Here is a 25,319-nt window from a genome sequence, read left to right on the forward strand (position 1 = left end):
CCTTAGTTTACTCCTGCAATGCTAGTAAGCAGCGGGTTGTTTCTATTTCCTATATGGTTTGAAATAGGTGTTAAATTGCATTATTATGGTCTTCAAAGTCTTCAGTTTAACCTGCAGAAACCCAGATGAGTCAATGAGCCACATAGTTGCACTGTTTCTATAGATACTCAGTCATCAGAGCACCAGATGTGTGTTGATTTGTTGGAAGAAGTCTCCAACAAATGCTGTAGTTTGACTAACATTTGCTAAAATTGTAGTGCCCCAAATTACTGAGCCTCAAAATGACTCTACACTGTATATTTGTGACATGTTTTCAAAGATTTACGTCTTCAGCAGGAACCAAACAGACAGCAGAGAGGCCGGGGAAGCTGGGAAGTATTGAGAGACGGACTCGCACGTTTTAATGGCAATTAGAAAAATGTAGAAAGATGCCAGAAACTAAAGTTTGTGCATCAGATGTTGTGTTGAGTTTTGAGGGATTGGATCTCGTGTTTATTTTCCTCCTCTTCCCTCTGAGCTGGTGCTGCTGTCACGGGCCAACCTGCATCAGAGCCGGCACCGCTGTGTCCTGACCTCTTATGTAACTGGAAGAATTGGCGAGAGGCTGATAGCGGGGGATATCGTCTCTGAAGCCGAAATGTTTATTTTCAGCCTCTGTTCTTAATAGTTTGGAGGAGCTGAGTCGACACTCACATCTGTCACTGGCTCCTGGCAAACTGCTCTCAGCTCCCAGTCTGTTCCTCTCTGCATGTCCCGATTCAACCTGCTGAGGTCCGTCCTGTTGTCCACCAGGTCAAAGGTCAGGGAGGGAGAGAGACTCTCTGAAAACTTGATTAAATGTAAACAATGTCCGTCAATGTCTTGGACAACCTCCGCTCCCTGTGCTGAGGTTTCGCTTTTCATTAAGTGGTTGTAGAGCAGTTATAAAAGCCTTACACGTCATTTATTGCCCCATTTTCCAACTCGGAGGCAGGAACTCCGCAGTGCCTCATAAAAACCATTAATCTAAGAGAAAGAGGAGCATTTCTTAACTTCTTATTTAAGAATAACAGCTTTTATCCCCTAAAAAGACAAATATGTATGTTGAACACTGTGAGATGGGTTATCAAAGTGTTTGTTACTGAAAGAGGACATCTAGAGCTGCAATAATTAACTGATTAGTCGCTCGAAAGAACATTAATTGCCAACTACTTTGCAAACTGATTAATTGTTCTTCATTCTTCAAGCAAAAATATAATCAAACATTTGCTGGTCCAAGCTTCAGCGAGCCGTGAGCCGTTTAATCGTGTTCACCTTCAGCTGTTTTGGGAGTCGAGTTAAGTTAATGATCTTGAAAAACCAACATTTCCTGATTTTTGTAGCTTCATAATAAAAGCTTTTAAATAACAGGGCTTTTATTGTGAAGAATTATATGTATTTATCACTGAATTAGCAGAGCCTTGTTCGTGGCGAGTGATCAATTAAAGCAGGTGGCCTTGTTGTAATGGAAATGCAAATCTCTTCCGCGTTGGACTGACGTGCCGAGTCGTGCCGAGTCGTGCCGAGTCGTGCCGAATCATACCGAGTCAAGCCGATCGAGCACATGTGTGTCTGAACTCCTTGCATGTTTTTAGTTTTCTCTAATCTTGGCTTTTTCTTGTGAATTGCTGTGTAGTTTACATTTTCTGGCCTCAACGGTATTTAAACAATCTCATGAAATCCCTTTTTGATTCAACTGCAGCTGAACTGAAAGAAATACGACTCGTCACGAGGGATAACAAATAAACACGGCTCCACGAAAAAGTAAATAGTAAGGAACCTCTGCACGAAGTTGTCCCGGTCAGAGAAAATTGAAGAAGTCTGTTTCAGTCTGCAGGCATCTGTTCATCTGTGGCCTGGTAACTTCAAAAGAGACTAACTTTTCTGCACAGTGTCCTGAACTCGGAGTGATTGGAGCAGCTAATTTGAACCAGAGTGTTTATTCCCTCAGGTGGATTTGTTTGTCCAGATGGGAACAATAACACTGGAGCTTCACAGGGACCCAATCACTGCACAGAGGAGCAAACTCTCCTGCTCAGAAAGCTGAGCATAAAAAAAAAAAATGCACTCGGGGTAAACTGCCGTTTTTACTCTTAACTGAAATAAACAGAGGGTCACAGACCTCCATCAGTCTTAGCTGATGTCAGAGGGGCTGTAATCAGATTTGTTGTGACTCACCTCAGAGTCTCTGACCTGGTGGGATGAAGCTAATCAGAAACATGCAGTGAATGATCTAATGTTGAGCCCACAGGATTTTGTTTACAAGTCTCACATCAGTTGTAATCGAGGCAAGAAGGGGAAGTTTTCCACTAACGTTTGGACTTCAGCAAACCGACCGTAGGTGTGATTTCAGCCTCAAAGCGTGTGTCATCTGTCCTGGAGGTGCTTTGTATTGATCACAAGGAAGATTGCATCACGAGGACAGCTGTGCATCATCGCAGTGGTGTGACTGGATCACCAGCAGGTTTACGTCCTCGACCTAATGGCTGTGTTATGTGGTGAATCATCTCTCGCGCTCTCTCCGTTGTGTTTTTCCACTAATTCTGTTTACTGCATAACATACCTGCGAAAGTATTCCCATATACTCGTCGGTTTGCTGTTTCACAACCTCCCCAGGTGTCGAAAGACGCGTATGTAGGACAGTACAGACTGTGTCAAAGACTTTATAAAGTCACTGAGTTTTAAAACGAGGTGTTGTCTCAGACTGACTATGTTAAACATGTGTGTTTAGAGACACAGGTTCTCTCCAGTAATCAGCACATATTCTTGTTCTTGTTTCTCGAGCTGCAGTGTTTCTCCTGTCACACAGAAGCCAACGCAGATTTATTCCTCTGTACTTTAAGAGCTCAGGAGAGTATTTTCAGTATAATGATGGGATCACAGGCTGACTGTAATGACAGTGAGGAGACCTCAGGCTCACTCCACAGCTCCTCTTCTCCTTCATCTTCCCCTCCTCCTCCTCCTCACGCTCGTCAGCAGCCAGACTCGTCCTGGCTCAGTTTGTTAACATGGCTTCCAAACCGGTCGACTCCGTCCTGAAGGCCCCGCTGACTGGAGATCATAATTAACCCTTCAGTCGTCCCTGAACTGAGATTTATTGTCTCAGTTCCTCCCACAGCCAGCGTCCACCACAGGATGTGAGTGTTTTAAATGACTGTAATGAAGTCATATGATTTGAAGTGATGCTTATTATCTTTACAACAATTTTACTTCTGCTTTTAAGCTGCTTTCTAGTCAGAAACGGAAGGATGCAAAGGCGGTGTCCTTACTGAGGGGTATAAACCACCAGTTTCATCACAATATGATATTATATTGCTTCTTTGCATACAATATTTACAGATCAGAGTCGGCCATGATACAATTTTCGATTTGCATAAATTAGCCTAGCGGCGAGCAGACTTTTCCTCTACTCATAGTTAACTCGGATTACATGTACGCTGTGTGTAAAGGGAATTTTAAAATAAAATCGTAACATTAAGATGATGATGGGGATTGACGAGGCATCCTAGTTCGAGAAAGAGAAATTTATTGGAGTAGCACAGCAGACGCAGCCAGTTTGTAGCCGTAGGTTTACTTCAAATAAGCAAGACAAGAAATGGAAAGACATTTTCCTCCATAGCCTAAAACATCCACACAACATCAACTACATCTAATTTCTACTTTTTTACAGTTTCATGTAACTGTGTGTGTGTTCAGGCAGCTCGGCGTGCAGCATCACCCGCTGTTTGTCACCATCTGTTTGCCTCTCAGGCACACACCAGCGGTCCAGGGTTCAGGACACGAGGCTTCATCGGGGCGTCCCGGTGGATCTGCAGGGTTTGAGGCGCCGTAGTTTCATAACTGTCGATGAACCCTTTAATGTTTGTCGCTCAGACTCCCTGCTCGCTTTACCGCCATTGTTTATTTCACTCCCCACTGAGAGGACAGATTGAAGCTCAGAGATAAACGGGAACAATGCACAAATGAGCGGTGATACATTATTTCAACGAGATATAAGTAAAGCAGAGAGAGTGCAGCTGAAACGGTTTGCAAAATCAGTGATTAATCAGACGATCAGCAATCAGAAAATATAAAAGTACAGATTCTGGTAATCAGTCGATCCCAACTTGATCGTCTTAGTCTCATATCATTATTGATTAAACAATTAATCAATACATTTTTGGCATTTTATAGACTAAATGATCGTTTTACTGTACTTGGTCATGAAAGTGATGCATTAATTACTTTAAATATCAGTCAGAAAGAAAGTTAAGTAGCAGAAAGATAAATGTAGAGATGTTAAAAGTAGCATAAAGCTTTAAAAATGTCTGACAAAGCGCTGCTGAAACAAACAGAAAAAAAGATAGTTTGAATAATTCATCTTGTAAGCCAGTCAAAATGTCAAGCGTGTGGTTGTTAATGCTTTAAAAATTTGATGTTCTATATCGTTATTAATGCAACAGCAGACTTTTGACAGCGTTTTGAGCTCTGAAAACTTAACTTGGGCCTTACCCTATCCCGAACCAGTCTTACTCTTCATGCCTAAACCTGAACAGGCCACCCAACAAAGGCAACGAGTATTAACCAATCAGAGGCAGAGTTGGACAGGTCAATACTTCGCCACCCTGGGGGGAAAAACAAAATTGCGTACAGTTCAGTGTATGTTCTTTTGTGTGTTTTCTTGCGGCACAGCCTCACAATTTGTTCGTCAGTAAGCCACCTACCAACCCATGGCTACTCCCGCCTCATCAAAGATGGATGCCTTTTTATATTTTTATGGAGAGAGCGAGGAAGGGAGAGCGAGGTGTAGTTAACAGTGGATCAATAATAAATTGCACCCGGTTCTTTTTATGCCTCTTTCAGCGGAAGACTTAAAAGCACTTTTGGCTGCTACAAATCTGCTTGTCTGGTCACTTTGAATGCTGATTCGGAGGAGAGCGTGTGTTGACACAGTGTCTTGTTATTAGTGCGGAGGGAGGAGATGTGATGGTGCATGTTTAACGTGATTCAGATCCTCTACTTGACTCCGCCGAGGGGGTGTCAGCTGATGTATGAGCATCTCTCGGGCTGCAGGAGATCCTGTCGTGTCGGTGGTGACAAATCGATCACATTTCCTTGAAAAATGTGTCGATGTTGGCGCAACACGAGGGGCAGCGTTTGGGTTTCCGAGCCCGTGATCTCCTGTTATCAACTGAATAAGAAAGGCAGTGTCGAAGTGTTTATTCATCATCGGGACACACGGGGATGAAGAACCGTGAAATGTCGTTTAAAAATTCATATAATCTGTGCTCATTAATGTGAAAACCCTTAGAAATTAAATATTAATTATTGCTTCGTGAAATGGAAATGGCATGTAATATGTAAATGCCACTTAATAAATAAGTAGGTGCTATATAATTAAGACTAAAAAAGATGAACAGCTACACATTTAGATAAACAGGAAGTCTGTGTTCACCACGTAAAAGGTGTCGCAACTCATGTTGGTCAGACTTATTCCTCTTTTTTTGATATTGTGGTTTTTACTCAGCAGATTTTGGATGATGTGGCTTCTTACTTCTTCCTTTATTTGTCAGTGCAGTTCCTGTACGTGCTGCGTGCTGTCCTGAACTTTGGTTTTTGTTTTATATGAGCTCATCCAAAATATTCAAACCAACTTAATCTCAAATCTTGAAACCCACAGAGTGAACTGTAAACACCGCCTGTCTCTCTTCCTTTACAGCTCTTCAGAGAAGTTAGAATAATGAAGATCTTGAATCATCCCAATATAGGTAAGTGGGTCTCACAAACACTTTATATTAGCACAAGTAGCGTCCACTCACATGAGCTTTAATACCTGAACAGTTGATGATGTAAGATAAATGTGTCTCTTACGATATTTTTTACGAGCAAGTAGGCGTTCAAAAATCTCAGTCATTTACATTTTAGCCTGACGTTATGAAGGTTTGCTGTCTGCCTGCTCATAAACACTTGACCTGCAGGTCTCTGACCTTCGACCTTTATGTAACCGAATGGTCACATGAACCAGCAACATGCTGCCAGCCTGCATTTCATCTGCGTGTTTGAAGCCAGACGCACCGTTGGTGAAGCTTTTTGGTTCCCTTTTCTTATTTGTTTTGGTTCACACAGAAGTCACAGGGGATTACTGAGGAGGAACTTCTTTAAAATCACACTTGTGAAAATACAGCAGCCATTTAAAGTGAGAAGACAGGGCGAACACTGCAGATGCAGTTTAAATTTTATAACGTGGATGTAAAATGTAAATAATCTGGAACATTTCATTGTGTCATTAACTTAATGGCTGCTGTCCTCTTTAGCTGTATCCGATTGCTGAGACTAAAAATTGGTGGGTCGTTCTTTCCGCTTTGTTTTGGGATCAGAAAGTGACGCAGTTCTGATCAATAAGTAAGTTAATACACTGCCTGGAGCTGCAGAAACGTTGGCATCACACAGACACTGCAACAGGAAATGGCAACTAACAGTAAACCACTGCAGCAACAAGCAGCACATTTGATGAAAACCTCAGCTGTTGAAGGCTTAAACATCTTTCAACTAACGAGTATTTTCATTGTCAGTCTGTCGTCTATCGGACAACAAATGTGCCGATATCACAGTATCTGTGATTCCCCAATATCGTCTAACCGATATGTCGGTTGGCCTCTAAAAAATACTCTGATTTTAATATATTGTTAAGGTTGTAAAGATGCAAGTTGTAACACAAAGAAGCGCATTAAATGCTGACATGTGACGCTGGAATCATAAAATATTTGGACCAACATGCACCTAAAACGTCAGATCAAGGCTCCTTCTTCCTCCTCATTCACCAAACTTATTTTTACAGTATATGCACACACAAAAACACATGGACGCAGAGAATCAGAGTTGTAAAAAGTACCCAAAAGTAAAGATAATGTGTTAAAATATTACTTTGGTCAGAAGTAAAAAATCATGCTGATTTCTGGGATTATCAGAACTGTTTGGGTTTATTTGTGCCTCCAAAATGTCGTAGAGTGGAAATATATAAAGCAGCAGAAAATGGAAATATTCAAGTACGTACATGTATCTCAAAATTGCACTTAATCACAGTTGTTGAGTAAATGCGCTTAGTCACATTCCAACACTGCTCAGAACAAACACACACATACGCATGTGTTTTAAAGCACACACCTCAGACACCCCGCCACGGTGCGTTTGGTTTCGGAGACGGGATTCCCCGCTAATTACTTTTAATTTCCTCTCCTCGCGCTCCATGATTTCCTCTGCAGAAATGTGATTATAATTACCGGGCTGATAGTAAGCGGCTCACCAGCCCGTTCACTCTCCATCTCCACCTCTCCGCCCTCTCGCTCATTGTCTTCCATCCCACCTTGTCTATATTTAGCAGCCTCAGCCGCTCATCACACAGTCTTTTATATCTCCGCGCTCGACACACTGCAGTGAGGGGAAGGGAAAAAAAAAAAAAAACAGCTTTTGGACTGTACTGTAAATATTGAGTGCTGCTCGGCTCGGCTCGATGCTGTGCTTACATGGTCACGACACACACACACACACACATAGATCCACATAACTTCCCTCGTCCCCTCCTCTCTCTAGGTGTGTTTGGAAACATTTTTGGCGTTTGTTTCCATGAATCCATCGCTGTCTCTGTCTGAAACTCTGCCAACCTCAGGCCTAATTGATAATTAATCATTTCCTCTCTCTCTCTGTGTGTCTCTCTCCCTCCTTTAGTGAAGCTTTTTGAAGTGATTGAGACGGAGAGGACGCTCTACCTAGTGATGGAGTACGCCAGCGGAGGTGAGATAACATTTTGTCGCTGTAAACGGGAACATTTTTTACCTCCAACGCGTTGTTTCATGAGAAGGGGAAGCTGTCGTCCTCACACTGGAGTAAAAACATGAAACAGCTGATTTTGTTTCCACCTGCATTCGTACAAAGGCAGGGAGACTGTACATGAAACAAAATATAAGTGAGAAGCTGAACATCAGATGTAGCTGGTAGGAACGAGCACTCTGTGTGCTGCTCCCAAGGTCCCGAGTATGATTTATTAACACCAAATGTGATAAATGTGCGTTAATAATTTAGATACATCGGGAGGGGCATGTAGTGTGCAGACTCTTACTTCTGTCTGAGAGGACCAACGTAGGAGAACACGGAGCTGAGTAAATATCTACTGATGTCTTAATATTTGTCAGTTATAGGAAGTTATGGAGTTGGATCCATAACTCAAAGCAATATCTTCATGATAAGACATAGTTTGTTATTTCCTAATTTCCTATTCCTATAAATTGGAATAAATTGTGTTTCAACCGAACATTAAAGGGCGACGCCATTAATTTTACACATTACAGGTCCTGGGGAGTACTACTGCGTATGTGAAATAAGTCTTTTGTGTCTCAAGAGGAAGCTGCATGTGATCTGATAGATTGCCTCCAGTGATGTCACTCAGTGGCTCAAGCTGCATTGTGGGTAATGTAGGCAACATGTTTTGAAAAGGAAGAAGAATGTGTGGAATATTCTGGTTCTGCTGTATCGATTTTAAATTGTTTTCTACAGGAAAAAAAGCAGATATGTTGAAAATCTTGGGGGAGAATTCATCACTACTTTGGAAATTTGCTTTTGTACAGTCCTCAAAATGTGTGAAACTTGAAAGCAGCTCCCTGGAGGTTTAAAGCGCTGAAGGGACGATGACACATGTTAATGCAGCGTCACAAATCGGTCTGATGGAAACATAGAGAGGCGAGTCAAAAACCAAAACAAAAAGCTGTGGTCACGTCCGCTCAGCGTCGCCCAGATACGAATGCACTTCCTCCAGTTGAAGCACGTCGTTCTTCCTCCTCCATTGCTGCACACACCTGATTGTGACTAACAACAGTGTGAGTCTGTAACAGTAAAGTCGTCACAATTTATTTTATTTTTTATCAGAGATGAGAGAGGCTCATTAACCGTGGCAAATGTTAGAAAAACATTTCCAGGAAAAGATGAACTAATGTGTACAAACACACAGAAGCACTGACTTTAGTCACTAATGGCATTTATTATCCTGCTAACGGTTGTCAGCGTTGGTCAAAGTGCACTTTTTTTATGGCTTTGCAAAATGGAGAGCTCCAACATCTCAACATGAGTTTACTTCTCGGAAAGTTTCCTTTATTTCTCATTTAATGCAGCGCCACACATACACAGGACATAAAAGGCACATCTCAACATTGATTTCCTGGGAAAGGTCATGTTCGGGACGCTCAGCCAAGTAGAGACGGCAAATTGTAAAGATCTGCTCGTAGAGGAGGAAATCTCATTATGACCGAGGCTGGGACTGTGATCGTTGGCCATATGCGTTAGGTCTTAATGAAGCAAATCTAATATTTATCTCGGTTTGGGATTGATTTTCTTGGAATTCAAGAAGAATCCCAAGGCAACCCCTCAGCTCGGCCTCCAGCACAGCAGGTTGTCTTCTGGGCCGAGAGGATCTCTGCAGGAACTTGACTTAACTGACACACTCGCTGTACAAAACACAGGTGTTAAATTCGGATTTTATGAATCAATATTGGATCATTCAAATAAAGTTCGACATAAATCGGCAAATCCATTTTTATTCAAACTTAAACTTCCTGTTTCAAATGTCTAGTTTTGCACATTCTCGACTTATTTTTAAAGTAAGATCATGATTTTCTTGCTACTTGCCAGTTTTGTCCCGTATTCTCTTCCCGATGTACAGCTCCTGTTGCGCCCTTTCGCCCTGACATGAAATGTGTTATCTGGCACATTCTGACTTTAGCAGTTGAATCACAGAGCGTCGATGAATTGTTGCATTTCTGGAGCTGTAAAGTATAGAAATGTACAATCCGACCGCCTGCGCAGGTCAGCGCTGAGAGAGTGGGAGGGTTTTGAGGATTCAGGAAAAAGTGGGGGAGGCGATGTTTTGTTCCTTGTTGTTTTAGTTCCTCATTTTGCCTCGATATGGACACACATATGCACACACGGACTCGCACACAAGGCAGCCGCTCGAGTTCAATTAGCACACGAGCGAGCGTAGTCACGTTTTGGCTGGAAGTGTGCAGAAGTGTGGGCCAAAGGAAGGGTCTGCTGCAGCAGCTTTGTGCCTCCAGGAGAGGCTCAGTGTGGAGGAAGCAGCTCCGCGCTCGCCTCAATATGGTCAAGAAACACCCTCCAACCATGCACATGGGTGATGGTGCAGGCCAGCTGCTTAGAGAAGTTCACCCTGAAGTTATTTTTATCTGCTTATTTTTATAAGTTGTGACTCACTTTTTGTTGCTACCTTCTTCGCATCTCTGACTTTTCATTCATTGCTTTCTGTCTCTTCTCCCGTGTCTAAGACTCCTTGTCATTCTCTAATTCTCTCTTTCTGTGTCTCTCTTTTGCAGGAGAAGTCTTCGACTACCTGGTTGCACATGGAAGAATGAAGGAAAAAGAGGCCAGGGCTAAATTTAGACAGGTACCCAGCTTTCTCCCCCTGCAGTGTTCTGGTTTCACACCTCTGCTCCCGACTCTGCCTCAGACAGGTCGCTGTCCTCTGTCCTGCTTCTGGGACGGCAGTCTGAAGACGGATTAGACATGTCCAAACCTGCCTGTGTCCCCATCACATACCTCTCAATGACTGTCACACATAGTCCAAAGTCATTAAGTGTTACTTGATGATAAGAAACCGGCCAAAAGCTGAGCTATTTTCTGTGCTGAAGGAAGCATTAAACTTCTAGAGACGCCAAAGATCTTTTAATACATTTCTGAAGCAGCTGCACGTCAGTGAGTCATGAAAACATGAATCCGAGTAACATTTAGAAAACATAAAATGTACTACATTTTGTTCTACTGTGGTAAAAACCCTTCAGCTGTTTTAAGACTGAACATGACTGCAGTTTGACTCAAAACTGTGTCATAAAGAGGTAGTCAGCACTCAAATGTACGGTCACATTACACTTCCAGCCTCAGGATGTTTGCTCCGTCTCCCACTCATTTTGGGTGAAGCCTGCATGAATTCATGCATGCTTGATTCAGTCGGCCAAGGTGGACTCTTTGTTCACAACTTTGTTTAACTTTGACCAAGCGGATGTGGTCATTCAGCCAATAGAAACAGTGAAAATAACACATCATTACTGTGGCGGGTTTTCTCACCATGTTTAGTTGAGGTGTGAATCTTCACTGGTGTCGTGACTCGATTACGATTCACTTGTCAGTGATTCTCGGTGCAACGAAAGCGTGTCCCTAGAAATCAGTAAAACTGTTCTAACAATGCAGTTTTTGTAAGATTTCAATGGGAAAAAAGGTTTTCAGAGACTTTAAGATGCATCTGTGGTTCATGCAGTATCAAACAAATATGAAGCCAAAACATATTGAAGAAAACTCACTTTATTCAGTTTTCTCAGTTCTACTTTATGAAGCTTTTTTGCAGCGGTGTAGATTTGGAAACATCGCCTTCAGCGACAAATAATAATGGAACAAAGGAAAAATGGATAATTGCACTGCAATAACAGAGACTGCAAAAAGTCATTGAGAGATAAAACTGAGGCAAGATGTAAAAAGTGAATATTTCTAAATGTAGGAAGCCTTTGTACTCTAATATTTGTAATGCATCAGATCATTTGTGACCTGGACTGTGAGAGATAACTGTACAGTAGTTTGACTTCACAGAGGAAACCTGCTTTCTCACCCTCCTGGCGTCTTCAGCCACACCTGTGTTATGTTTCATCTTTCCTGTCGGTGTCGACCACATCTCCTCCTCCTCCTCCCCCTCCTCCTCTACCACATCCTTTATCACAGTCTGAGAGCTGAACACCAGACATTTAACTAAACTCTGCTTGTCTTTTTCCTCGTACAGATTGTATCGGCGGTGCAGTACTGCCACCAGAAGCACATTGTTCACAGAGACCTCAAGGTGAGTTCAGAGAAGTCTCGGAAAGAGGCTGTGGGAACTTTTCGTGCGCCGACAGTAGCTTCATTTGACCAGAATGCAATGCAGCCACATGATGGGTTGTTGTGTGTGTGCAGCCATTATCACCAGCAGCATCACTGTGTTCTCTGGACTTTTAGGAAATGTAGGCACATAAACATGAAAACCACAAAACAGAAAATGATCTTAGTTAAAAATATGAACCATACTGGATGTTTTTATCTGGTACATACATGCACGTTTCACGGAGACATTTCAAAAATATCGACATATATAATTTGAGGCCCCGCCCTAGTTGGATTCTGCATGTCTGGGTGCCATGTTGGATTAAATTTGTGTCCTTTTTGTTTTGGTTTTCTTCTTAATATATGTGTATTTATATATATCGAGGTAGTTTATGACAGAATCAAACAAACCAAAAACCAAGTAATCTCCTTTTAGTTGCACACCTCTGTCCTCCATTATGATATATACGGGGTCGTATAAAATAAAATGTCTTGAGATTTTCTGCATGAAAACCTGATATTTAAGATGGTAATTTGCACTCTGCAACTAACATCAACACACCGTAATCGCTGTATCCATGTTAATCATTATATCCCTGCGAAGAGTTTAAATTAGCAAAGCGTCTCTACTTTTGAGGCTAATTACGGCTGACTCATATCGGACAGAAAAGGTCAGAGTGTTGCGCTGACGTCAGTGTTACGTGTTTTATGACTCTCCTCTTAACTCCCATATTCCCTCTGACGACTCACACACACCACATCTGACTGCAAAATGCAGCATATGCTGCTAATGAGGCTCCGCTCTGCCTTTTTCTGACTTTCTCCTCAGCCCTACTTCCACCGTTAAAACGTATCATTACGTGACAGTAGGCGGACCCTCTAAACTGCGCACATGTTCAGCACCACACCACCCGTTGTAGTGTAAATGGACCTCCTCCACTTCGCAGCCGTGACGTGCTTCCACTTCTCAGAGTATAAATATTGATGCGTCTGTATTTTTATCTCAGTGGGAGTCGCTCGACGAAGAGAGGTCCGTGTATCTTCCTGCACGTCTAAACTGTTTCCTCTGTAGAGCTTCATGAATGATCCATGAGCAGGGAGATGTGAGAGCGGTCTCTTCTGTCTGCACTATGTTTGCAGAGGATACACGTGTGTGTTTGTCCCTGTGTGTAAAGAGGGCAGGCGTCCATACGTCACAGGTGTGATGGAGGTTAAATTTTAACCAGCGAATGAACCGTGATCCCTCGGCCTCGTCTGACACATTCTTGACTCTGCTGTCACTCACTGAGTCTTTCTTTTGTCGTTGTTGTTGATGGTCAGTCTCGGTGTAGTGAGTGTTGTTTACTCCTCCTGCAGCTGAAAGCAGCTCAGGATGACGGTTCAGTCTTTTCTCTGCTCTCTTTTGCTTCAGCTTCCTAATTAGTGTTTTCGCCTACAGCTGCTTGTGAGCACCGAGCAGATGTTTGAGTCGAAGTCCTCGGTCTTTGTTTGAACATTTTCATTCACAAAGTAGATGTTCAGTTGCATTAGGTCAGACTATATCAAACCAGATCACTCAATCAATATGAATATGAGCAGAAATTATAAAATCAGTTGGTAAAGCAGCAGAAACTCGATGTGATTTAGTCGAGGCACAAAATTAGCACCCGGCCATCACGCTAATGATGGCTGGTACATTTGTTTCACTCGCAGCAAACAAAACAATGGTAGTCTATTGAATGTCTGGTAAAATTAGAGCATTCATAGTCCTTTGTCCACCAGAAATAACAAAAGATGTGCTGCTTTTCCCTGTAATGAGCATTTTTCACTATTTCCTGGCATTTTATACACTAAATAATATTTCCTCATTTTGAGAAATGCTCTTATTCGCTTGCTTCAAGAGTCAGATGAGAACATTAAAGCCACTCTGAAGCCAGTTAGCTTAGCTTAGCATAAAGACTTGAAACAAAGGAAAACAGCTAGCCTGGCTGTTGGCTCTTGTTTGTGTTACCTTTACAGAAAAAAATATAATATAACTTCTTAGTTCGATGTTTTGAAGGTAAAACGCATCACAACTTCTGACCTTCATGTGTTCGTACTCAGGCTGAGAACCTGCTGCTCGACGCAGACATGAACATCAAGATCGCAGATTTTGGCTTCAGTAACGAGTTCACTATGGGCAACAAGCTGGACACGTTCTGCGGTTCTCCGCCGTACGCAGCACCGGAGCTTTTCCAGGGGAAGAAGTACGACGGGCCGGAGGTGGACGTCTGGAGTCTGGGGGTCATCCTGTACACGCTGGTCAGCGGCTCGCTGCCCTTCGATGGACAGAACCTCAAGGTAGGACGGAGCTGATGATGTCCGGATGCTATTCTTAGTGTGTCTTATGAGCTGATGTTATTTAATTGCATTTACATCCATTTGTTGATTTCCCAGAGTGTTCATTATCCAGAATGTGACTCATCGCATTGTGAAGTGTTTTGTTGACTTCCTGTTCGTCGTCCTCGTTCTCTGCAGGAGCTGCGGGAGCGTGTGCTCAGAGGGAAGTACCGCATCCCTTTCTACATGTCCACAGACTGTGAGAACCTCCTCAAACGCTTCCTGGTGCTCAACCCGTCCAAGCGGGGTACTCTCGAGGTGAGGGAGGACGCAGAAAATGTAAATATACCTCTCAATTCTTAACACACTCCCACAGCACGTCTGCACCATCGGAGAATGCCATCTATCCTCCACCTCTCCAACAAAACCCCCCTTCCCCTCCTCTCGGCTCCTGCATCCCCTCCTGCATCATCTTCTCTGACACCCACGGTGTCCTGTTTTCTGTGTGCGCCGGCCCACACTCTCCTCCTCCTTTCTGATGTTGCAACCATGAATAATGCATCGTCATTCTTGTTTTGTACCAAAATTGTCTTTCTTGTTCACTTCTCCGCCTTTTTATCTATGAGTCGACGGTACCTCACAGCGTTAAGCCGATCTGAACGTGATAGAAAGAACAGTGGAGTATAAGTGGGAAACCGTGTTTAAAGAGGTTATTCGTGGCCGAGATCACAATTTGTGGCCAAAACTAGCTAGTCCCAAATCCTTTTTTCTTTGGCCAAGTTAGGAAAATGTCGATGTTACACTGCTGCACTTCTCCAATATTACAAATGCTCGCTCTCTTCCTTCGCTGTAGCTCACACGGTGACTGCTGCTCTCTTTGAATCCCTCGTTAAGCTGCGGAGTAGACAAATTTACAAACAATAACTGACAAATCCTGCATAGCATGCCTGTAAATGAAGGTTGAATAATGATAAAACGGCATAATCTTCCACCTCCGAGCTCAAATCTTCCAAGCAAGCACTACGCGTTTTAAGAACCTAAAAAAGGACCAACATGGAGTCGGCATATACGTCTAAAAGCACCACATTTCAGAGGCTAGCGTGCTTTCTATGTAAAATTTGGAGCTCTAAGATAAATGTAGTGAAGTAAAAAGAACGATATTTCCCTCAACAAGCGATTGGTAGTCAAGTTAAGTCTTTGTCATAGTTTTTTATGAACTAAAGTCAACATAAATTAGCAGCAAAGATCACGATAAGTGTCTATTACTGCAGTATAATAGACAACGTGTTTTGGTTTGTTGCCGGAGACTGCCAGTGTTAACAAAGTCTGTCCTGCTAAAGGTCAAACTGTGTCAAAATGTCCTGAACCGCAAATCATTCTTTCATTTTCCACGATTCATAAGTGGACAAAAATATTTAGACATTTCATTTCCCTTGGAGCATCTGCGGAGATTAAAAATAGTTGTGTTTGATGTCAGAGGCAGAAAGGACGGCGAGAGAATTGTTCCACAGATCAATCAGACCGCTGATCGCGTTGTCAGAAACGGTTAATGATCGTCTTTTTCTAGCTGGAATCGTGCAGCTCTGCCTGACACCCGACAGCATATCATTAACATATAAAACGTTGTTTCTTGAGGAGTATTTTTGGCACAAAACTCTAAACTGGATCAGCTTTAAAGGACGTGTTGTGTTTAATTAAAGAGATGCTTTCCATCTTTTATTTGCTTTTGGAGAGCAGGAATCTTTTTTTTTCTTTCTCTTATGCGTCTCCTTCCTTTCCGTCGAGCTAAATATAAGTGATTTTTAACAAAACGCTGTTGGCTCGACTCGGAGGGTCACATGTGTTGGCCTCAGATGACACATGATTGCCCTGGTTTATAGCAGAAGGCCTGGTTGCATCAGAGCCTGATCAGTGATAATTAGTTTGGCTCTGTCGTTATTAAAACCCCAGAGAGCGATTGATCAGCTGCAAATTAAAACAAAAGGTGCAAACAGATGAGACGCAGCACAATATGGATGTTACAGTGAAAGGATACAACACGCAGTATGTTCATTGTCATCTTCTGCCTTTTATTTAAAGAGCACCAGTTAAAAATTAACCTTCGATGTTCCTTTATAGGTTGTTCGGAGGGAATAAAGGGGATGTACATGTAGCTGGTCTCATAAATGTCAATCTTACGTTTGATTTATAGTACTACTGCGAGCGGAGATTGTTGATAGTGAGGACGACATGAAACAAGTTAAAGAAAGACTGTGTGTTGCTGCTTTTCAGTAACACACATCTAACAAGGCAAACCTCCTCGCCCACAAAAACCACAGTTTCTATGAGGAGTATAATTAAAGCACAATGCCGTCTGATCGTGTTTAATACAACCATCCACGTTTTGCGGTGGTGATATGACGTGTGAAATCCTTTCATACAGAAAGCTATAAGTTAAAACCACTTTGGATATAAAAGTATAAACTCATCCTTGTTCTCTAAGTTTGCGTCATCGTCTGTAGAGCAGGACAGGCTTATAAATCGATGTCAGAGAAATGTTTGAGGTCATTGAGACTCTGTCGCTGTTACTTAGTCGTGCACCAGAGCCTCTAACGTGTTAATTGTTTTGCCTCCAAGCTGGCAACAGCCGTGTCCGGAGACGTTATTTTTTCGCGTTCGTCCATCTCTAATACTTATATACCTAAAAATCTGGTTACTTTCATCCTCAATATTCCAGAAAACGTGTAAAAATGCATATTATTAATATGTAATACTGCTACCGGCCTCGAAATCTTTCTTTCTCGTGTCTTTCGGGCTCTAATTGTCTCACTTTGCTTTTGCAGCAAATCATGAAGGATCGATGGATCAACGCAGGATTTGAAGAGGACGAGCTCAAGCCTTACACTGAACCTGAGCTGGACATCACGGACCAGAAGAGAATAGGTAAAAAAACATCACACCGAGTCAAATATTGTCCTTCCCATCTATTACAGTAAAACTATATGGTGTCTTTGATGGTGAGAAAATGTCTGAGGCGTAAAACGAAGAGCTCCACAGACTCGGGCTCATTATTTCAGTGCTGAAGAGGCTTTAAAGAAAAGATGAAACATGAGGATGAATAAATAAACACGAGCTGTGCTGCTGCATGCGACTAAAGAGTGGAGATGGAGAGAGGGAGAGCGCGACAGAGAGAGAGAAGCCTCCCCATCGTGCCCTGGATGAAAGCTGTAAACGAGGGGGAGCTCTTACGTAAGAGCAGCTGAGGTTGGCTGTCGGTGCACATGTGCCGGTGCAAACTCCCAGTTACCCAGTGAGTGCAGGAGAAAGAAAGCAGGAGAGAGGAGATGTCTCAATCTTGCAGAGGAATCCCTGAATCCTTTAATAATGCATATAAAACCTTACGTAAACATTCTCCCAAATGAAAAGATATTTTAGGGGAGATCGTGTCTCCCACTGCAAAAATGATTTAAACAGTCGTGACTTCAGGAGGGATGTGAGTCACTTTTACGTAAAAGTCACAATGGTAATCTCAGAGTCGGGCGTGGTAACAATAGAAAACGATCAGATTAACACAAAAAAGGCTGCAGCAGAACTTATTTAACCAAAAAATAAGCTGTCGAGGAGATAAAAGCTGCAACAATATGTCGACCAATCGAATCAGATAATTGATCTGCAGCCAGGACCGCAGCTAATGGCTATTTTCATAATTGATTAATCTGCAGATTATATTTTTAGACAGTAGAATATAAAGATTATTCTCCTAATCATGTCCTTTATTTCTTTTTTGGTTTGATTGAGATATTTTTATTTTGAGCACTAAAAAAAAAAAGAAACAAACCGTGAAATTAAAGTGTTCAAACATATAAGAACAAAAATTAAAGAACAGAAAACCTCAAAATCGAAATTCAATAAACAAACGTCTTCAACTAACGGTCCAAAACCCAAAGACTCTTCATTTACTGTCATAAACGACAAAGAAAACAGCAAATCTTCACATTTAAGAAGCTGGAAGCAGACAGTGTTTGACATTTTTGCTTGAAAAATAGTTGGTTCATTTTCTTTCTTTTCAATCGTCCAACTAATCGTTGCAGCTCTTCCTGCAACTAGATTAACAGTGAGACATTTTTTTAAACCATTAATGTCAAAATTCCCCACCCCCGGTCTGTCCAGGCTGAATTAAATCCCCTTTTCTTAGTCTTCTGTGAGAGTACGTCTGGTTTGTGGACTTTTGAGGATGACTTTAGTTCTTTTCCGACTTTTTTTACTCTTTTTATTTGACATTAAATCATCAACAGATTAATCCAAAATGAAAATAATCGCTCGGCTGTATGCATCGAGGAGATTCTTCTCATGTCAGCTCAGTCTGTAAAGTTTAAGGTTTTAAAATCTGATGCTTCTCCTGTGGGAGAACGGAAAACTTCCTGGATAACATGACTTTTAATTTTAACATCAGCTGTCAAACATCACACGGGCGTCGTTCCTCTTTCTGTCACGTCAGAATAAAGCTTTAACCAACGTTTCCAGAAAGGAAAATAAAAACATCCGTTATTATTTACTTTGACGATAAACAACTCGAGGAGAAGAAGGAAGCAGCCGTGTTGAGGGGGAGCAGGAGACACAGTGAGAGAGAGAGAGTGAGGACATGGATGATGAAAGATGGTTATCTCAGATTCTGCCTGGTTACAGAGGCAGGGCTCGTTTCTCACCCTCAGTCTGACGTTTCAGCCGGTTTCCCAAGAAGCTCGATGTTTCCCTGCAGGTCGAACACGATTAAAGTTTCCAGGTATAGAAGACAGATTCTTTTTTTTAAAAAAATCATGACGTGGGTGTTTTCTTTATTAGTTTACTGAGATTTGTCACGTCTGCCAGGCTGGATTACTCCACGTCGGTGTGGAAAGAATTAATTCGACTAAATTAGAAGATGTCAGTCAGTAAAAAACGTGCACAGGAGAGCTGTAAACCAACCGAACATAATGGCATTAGCACGGCTTTCAGCGGAGACTTTCAGTGTGACGTGATGATCAGAACGCAGCCCGAGAGGCTTTTTCTCTCCCTGACGTCAAGGAAATTCTGTCGGACAGGATAATTTATTTGCATTTACAGAGTTTGTGGTATTTTGAAAACGGTAAACATGGAGTTTTTTTTGCTTAAAAGGTGTCAACAGCAAAGGTTTGGGCTTCTTAAAGCAGATACAGTTGCAGGTTGCAAGTCATCCAAAGCATCATTGAGCAGAAACTGGTGAAGAAATATCTGTTTGGAAAGTTGTAAAACAAAAATATTGACACTGTAATCATGCCTGTGTCGTCACGCTCATGGTGATGTAGATGTCAAATCCTTGATAGTGTTTGGAGAACAACGAGGTCGCAGCTGCAGCAAAGATGGCGGCGCTGTTTTGAAATGCGTAATGACGCTACATCAAACGCATAAATGTTAATGAGCTCATGTTTTATTCCACTGCTTTAAAAATACACATTGTGAAATTGAAAAATACCAATATTGGACAAATAATAATACATTTTAATCATATTTTTATTAATAACCTTTCATACTTTAAAATGCAGTTCAAAGTGCTTCACAAACAAATAAAAGCATAAAATATATAAAAAGATATACGAGAGGTACGAGACACTAATACAAACGTTTCAAGTGTCAGAAAGTCGGATTAAAGACACGTAAAATAAAACAATATGATAAAATATCGGACAACATTCATTTTTATTTAAGTGATCACACATCGACAAGAGAAACTCCTTTAATTATTTTATTTCACAACATTGTGAGCGCAGGATGAACGTCGGCGCTCTCTGGATGATAAACAATGTAAAGGAGTTACTGTTTTATAGATTAAATATATATTCAGTTTCTTGTTGGTTGTTAAGAACGTTAACAACATGGTGTGACTCTACTGTCTATATTTTTAACATCTATTGTCTTAAAGTAATAAAACACTCATATTAAATCACATTTTAAACCATCTGATATGTATTTATGACATTACTGATATAATATTTCAGATGTTATGTCCCTTTTAGGAGTAATGAACGTACAGAGCAGAGACTCTAACTGCTGTCCACATAAAGCAATCTGCTCCAAGGACAAGACGTTTTATTTTAGAAGCTAACGTTCGCTAAAAATACTGAGATGCTCTGACGCTCACACGCTCTTTACTGTTAACATCCCATTGAAGCGTCTCTTCCTCACACAGCTCAAAAGAGCTTTAGGGCTGCAGGAACAGATGTTTGTTAAAATTTTAAAAACATCACCCTCTGAATGTATTCAGAGTTTGATCTCGAGATGAGGTGGATCTCCTGGTGAAAACGAGCCCGGCGGAGCCGTTGCCGTCGGGAAATCAGAGCACCGTCAGCGGAGCTCGTGACTCATCTTAACACCTTTTACTGAGAAGCCAGTGCTGCCTGTGCTTTGATTAGAAGTGTTCTCCGACGTGTTTCAGATAGAAGAGTGGCTATTAAAAATTAATGGGCGGCGTAGCGTCGGGATGAAAGGATGGAAAGCCTTCATATAATGCATGTTGGGGGAGGGAAACACACTCGCAGGGATAAATGTTGCTGCAGCAGGAAACTCCGCTCTGCTTCACCTGACATGCTGCTACAAACGTGAGCTGGACGATGGGGAGGCGGTGCGTCATAGTCACGTGTGTGTGTGTGTCTCTGTGTGTGTGTGTGTGCTCTGTAACACTCTGCCTGCTTCTGATTGATCGAGGCAGAACCAGAGAGAAGGAAAAGTACTGATTGTTTCTGATTTCCTCACCTCTCGAACACGATTCCTGCTTCACCCTTCGTGTAATAATCACTGAGCAGCGTCTGCAAAAGGCCAGACAGAGAATTTCACATGAAACATTAATAATCTGCCATATGCTGTTGGATATCTCGTCTATATTGTTGCTCCTTATTCTGCTAAATAAGTCACATTGCCTGTGAGCGTGTTCGTAGAAAATGTACACCGAGATGCTTTTGAGGCGTTTCCTAGTTTTAGAAAGATTTCTTACATGTTCTTTAGATTTCCAACTTTTGATTTCCCCGAAATCAGGCGGCAGTTTTTTCAAAATTGGTGACTGTAGTATTTAATGAGCCGTGTTTTGTGTCTTGCTTTGTGCAGATGTGATGGTCGGGATGGGCTTCAACCTGGAGGAGATCCAGGAGTCTCTGGCCAAGATGAAGTATGACGAGATCACAGCCACCTACCTGCTGCTGGGCAGGAAGGCCTCCGAGGTACAAACCTTTGGTTTTGAAACTGGTTTTGGTTTTGTTTCCAGTTTGCAAACTCTACTTCTTCTTCTCCAGCCATGTGTAACCTGTACCACCAACTTCCGACGAACTACGCCTAGAAAAGCCTTGTTTATTCACGCTGCCTGGTTCTCTAGTGTGAAGGTGGGACATGAACCTGTTATTTGTCTGTTTGCCTCCCAGCTGGAGCCCACCGAGTCGGCCTCCAGCAGCAACCTGTCTCTGGCCAAACCCAGACCCAACAGCGAGCTCAACGGCCAGTCGCCCTCACACCTCAAAGTCCAGAGGAGCGTCTCCTCCAACCACAAACAGAGACGTTACAGCGAACAAGGTGAGGACGACGCACCAGTTTGTTTCTTTCTGCTCTGATCACATCTGAAAACAAAATATCAACCATTAAAACTCTGTGAATGTGGCCGCCGTCTGTGCCCGCTGTGCTTTTCCCTCCTAACAAAGTTCAGTTTCTTTCAGTAGCTTGTTGTCAGGCTGATAAAAGCAGTTAAATCAGACCAGTCACACGGTGGAGGCACTTTAACCTTTAGCTTATTTGCACAGCTCAGTGCTGTCCGCTGTGATATAATGCTTTGTCAATAACCTCCCGTTTTTACGGCTTCCTCTCTGTTAGAGCTGCAGCTTGCATGGCTACACTGAGCAGCTTTAAGCTCCGGCTCTAACACGGCGATTCACAGCCACCGTTCACTGTACTTTTAAAGAAAGCCGTGGCACTTCAGGTGACACAGGTCAACAACTAAACAGACGCTAATTCGTACATGTTCACCTCTGAGAAGCTGGAAACCGTAAAACCACAGCTCTGTTTTAGGGGGGAAATGGCCTCAGCCTCATTATTTTTGCATTTAAACGCAGACAGGAGAGTGATATCTTTTTTCAACTATGAACTAAATCAGCCTACTTCCTTAAAAATACCTTCATGTGCTCTTGATTGTGTCCTCAGTCGCTTTTAGTCAGTGTCAGATATTCTCCACATGTAAAAACACTTCATTTAAAACGTCTTTTTGCCAGAGGTACAAACAACATCTTTGACTCACCCGTCACACTTCTGTGTCTGTTTTTTTTTCTCTCCGTAGTCGGTCAGAACGTCCCTCCAGGGATGTCTCATCCAAAGAGGAGTCAGACCACCACAGCCGAGAACAGCGCCAAGGAGGAAAGTGGAGTCCAGCTGCGTAAACCCAGCACCCCGGGCAGCCGCGGGGCTCCACCCGCCAGCCCTCTGCTGGGCAACGCCAACAACCCCAACAAGGCCGACATCCCCGACCGCAGGAAAGGCGCCACCACCGGCCCGAGCGTGAGTTAATAAGAAAAGAACAGCCGAGCTCATCAAAATCAATGAATAGTCAGTTTATCAGGAAAACAGTGGATTAATTCCTTCTTGCAGAGCAGAAATAAACGACGAGCAAATGACTGCATTTTAAATTTTGCACAGCGTCCCAACTTCTCCCGAGATCGGGGTTATAATCCTCACGATGTTATTTTTAACATCAAACAATGAATTGTCATGTTTTATAATCATGTAAGTTTTAAACGGCCGTATTTACATGGTGTCATGTCCGTTTCTCTACAGAATAACACTGCGTCGGCAGGTATGACCAGGAGGAACACGTACGTCTGCAGCGACAGAAACAACACGGACCGCCTCTCCGTCATCCCCAACGGGAAGGAGAACAGGTGAGAGAGGATGTTTGTTGTCTTTGACCTGGTTTCATCATGAAAAAAACATAAAACCTGCATCAGCACCAAGAGAAGAATCTGGGTTTGAGTCAGTGGACAGAAAACACACACAAAAGATCATTCCCTTTTTGTTCAAGAGCATTTTAAGACAGAGTACTGAGCCTTTACCCACTATGTTTATTTTTTATTGTTTAACCATCAGTCAGTGCTTTTCTTTGCCAGTTTTTTTTTTTATCTGAATGCTGTTTTAGAGCTTTTTCTACCCAACAAGAATGGAAAACACCTCATTATGAACACAAATGTGGCCAAATTCAAAGCTAGTAAATATAAATATCTACAAAAATATCAGTGTCAGCCTTCCACACTCCCCTTTTTACTGCTGAAAGAAAATCCAGACAGGATCAGAAGAAAAGATTTCCGTTGTTTCATTCCGTTATTTTCTTTCTATTTCTTCTTTTCTTTTCTTGTATTTACGTTCCCTTTTTCTCATCTTCTTATTCTTCATTTCTACCTGTGTGTTTGTGGTTTTCGGTGGGTGGGGCGGTGTTTTTTTTCGTTGTGGCATGACCAGCATGACTGAGATGGCTTGTGCCACTAGCCCCTCCTCTGCCTTTGCGGCCGCTGCGTTCGGTGCCTCGTCCAGTTCGGTGCGGCTGAGGTATCAAACCGTCGGCCCGTTGTACGTTTGCCAGGCGGGCTGGGCCACGCTGCCCCACTCCTACTACGCTCTGGACTACTGCACGCCCAAGTAAGACGGCAGGGCCTCCAAACCACCCCTGTCTGTCTCCTCTCATGTCTCAGCCCCTGTTTGGCCCCTTCGCTAACCCACACATCCAGCCAGCTTCACACTCTGTAACCCCACAACTAAACCATGGACACCATTTCCTGCAGACAACAGTAAGGAGAGTGTGCGGCCAACTTGTTTTTGTTGTCAGCGTCTGAAATCTGCGCTCATCAGGAACGAGCAGGGAAAGGAAAAGACTTCAGTCGAATTAATGATGGATGATGGAGCGGAGAACACACATAGTTCAAAATGTGGGATTACTTGTGTTGTGTACAAATCTTACAGAAAGTCAATCAAGTAATCAATTAATGTTAAGTTATTAAAAAAGCAGCCTGACTAGCCTGATTCCAGCCTCTTAGATGTGAATATTTTCTAGTTTCTTTCCTCCTCTATGACAGTAAACTGAATATCTTTGGGTTGTGGACAAGCAAGACATCAGAGGACGTCATCTTGGAAACACTGATCGACATTTTACTCAATTTTAATTAAATAATTTAAATAAATTAACATTCAAATAACCGTTAGTTGCAGCCCAGCAGAAGAAAAGTCTTCACTGGCTTCATCACAGGCTTAACAAACCGCTTGACTTTTACCCCATAAACTAAAAACCAACTTACTGGGAGCGTAGCTCCTGCAGAGGGCTCTTATTATCGTTACTGAGAAGTCTGCTTCATCAAAACATGTTAAATCAGCCTTTCATCAGTGAAATGTTTCAAAAGCTAAAGCTTTGGAAGATGTCTGAATTTAATCTTAGTGGAAAATGTACGTAAGTAAATCTTTTGGTCTCGAGTCGATGCTCACCACTGACTTCAAATTTAAATGCAATTATTGTGAATAATGTGCAGGGAGTGATGACGTGGTCGCAGCAGACGCGCAGAGGAAACTTAAAACAACATAAGCTGTTTAAGTTATCAGGTTTTAACCATCATGGGTGGTTTTCTATCACTGTATCAGACTCCTGCTGCTCATCCAGCAGATACAGACTTTGCCTGCTCTTGCAACCTGGTGGGAGTTGATTTCAGACAACTGATAAAAGTGGAGGCACAAGTCGAGAAAAATATGTATCCTCACACTGGAATCAAGCTGCCACACGTTGACGAACGAGGCCTGAAACTCTGTGTGTGATAATATTTTTCCGTGTTTGCATCATCCCTCTGCCAGCCATGAACCGGAGGACCTCTCTGTCTCCGCTGCCGACATTTTGCAATAACAAACGCTCACAGCTCTGCTCCTGGTCTCTCCTCCATCCTCTGCTCTAAACTCTGACCCCTGATCTTCTCCGTCTGGATCCCCTCACCTGCTGGTGTCCGACACGATGGCCGAGCTCCACCCTGCTGCCCCAAGCACCCTCCGACCATCGTCTGTTTTTTGTTTTAGCTGATCAGGGACACTCTTCTCATTGTTCACGTTAAGAGGCTTGATGTTCA

The 25,319-nt window shown here is 42.5% G+C and overlaps 1 protein-coding gene across 20 annotated transcripts in view; it reads left to right on the forward strand.

Moving 5' to 3' along the window:
• mark3a (MAP/microtubule affinity-regulating kinase 3a) overlaps positions 1–25,319 on the forward strand; it is a 50,233-nt gene that overhangs the window by 11,090 nt on the left and 13,824 nt on the right. For 11 of the 20 annotated variants that reach the window (XR_012180198.1, XR_012180199.1, XM_073483756.1 and 8 more), the window contains exons 4-14: positions 5,717–5,765; positions 7,723–7,788; positions 10,374–10,444; positions 11,825–11,881; positions 13,984–14,220; positions 14,398–14,538; positions 17,022–17,121; positions 21,295–21,407; positions 21,606–21,753; positions 22,508–22,725; positions 23,002–23,105. Coding sequence is in view for 17 of the 20 variants with exons in the window: in XM_073483756.1 (XP_073339857.1) it covers positions 5,717–5,765; positions 7,723–7,788; positions 10,374–10,444; positions 11,825–11,881; positions 13,984–14,220; positions 14,398–14,538; positions 17,022–17,121; positions 21,295–21,407; positions 21,606–21,753; positions 22,508–22,725; positions 23,002–23,105 (1,304 nt within the window). In the remaining 3 variants the exon portion in view is untranslated. The remainder of the gene's footprint in view (positions 1–5,716; positions 5,766–7,722; positions 7,789–10,373; positions 10,445–11,824; positions 11,882–13,983; positions 14,221–14,397; positions 14,539–17,021; positions 17,122–21,294; positions 21,408–21,605; positions 21,754–22,507; positions 22,726–23,001; positions 23,106–25,319) is intronic. The other 9 variants (XR_012180200.1, XM_073483758.1, XM_073483765.1 and 6 more) reach the window with 1 other exon arrangement.

The sequence above is a fragment of the Pagrus major genome, chromosome 16 (assembly GCF_040436345.1).
Source record: "Pagrus major chromosome 16, Pma_NU_1.0".
NCBI classification, from domain to species: domain Eukaryota; kingdom Metazoa; phylum Chordata; class Actinopteri; order Spariformes; family Sparidae; genus Pagrus; species Pagrus major.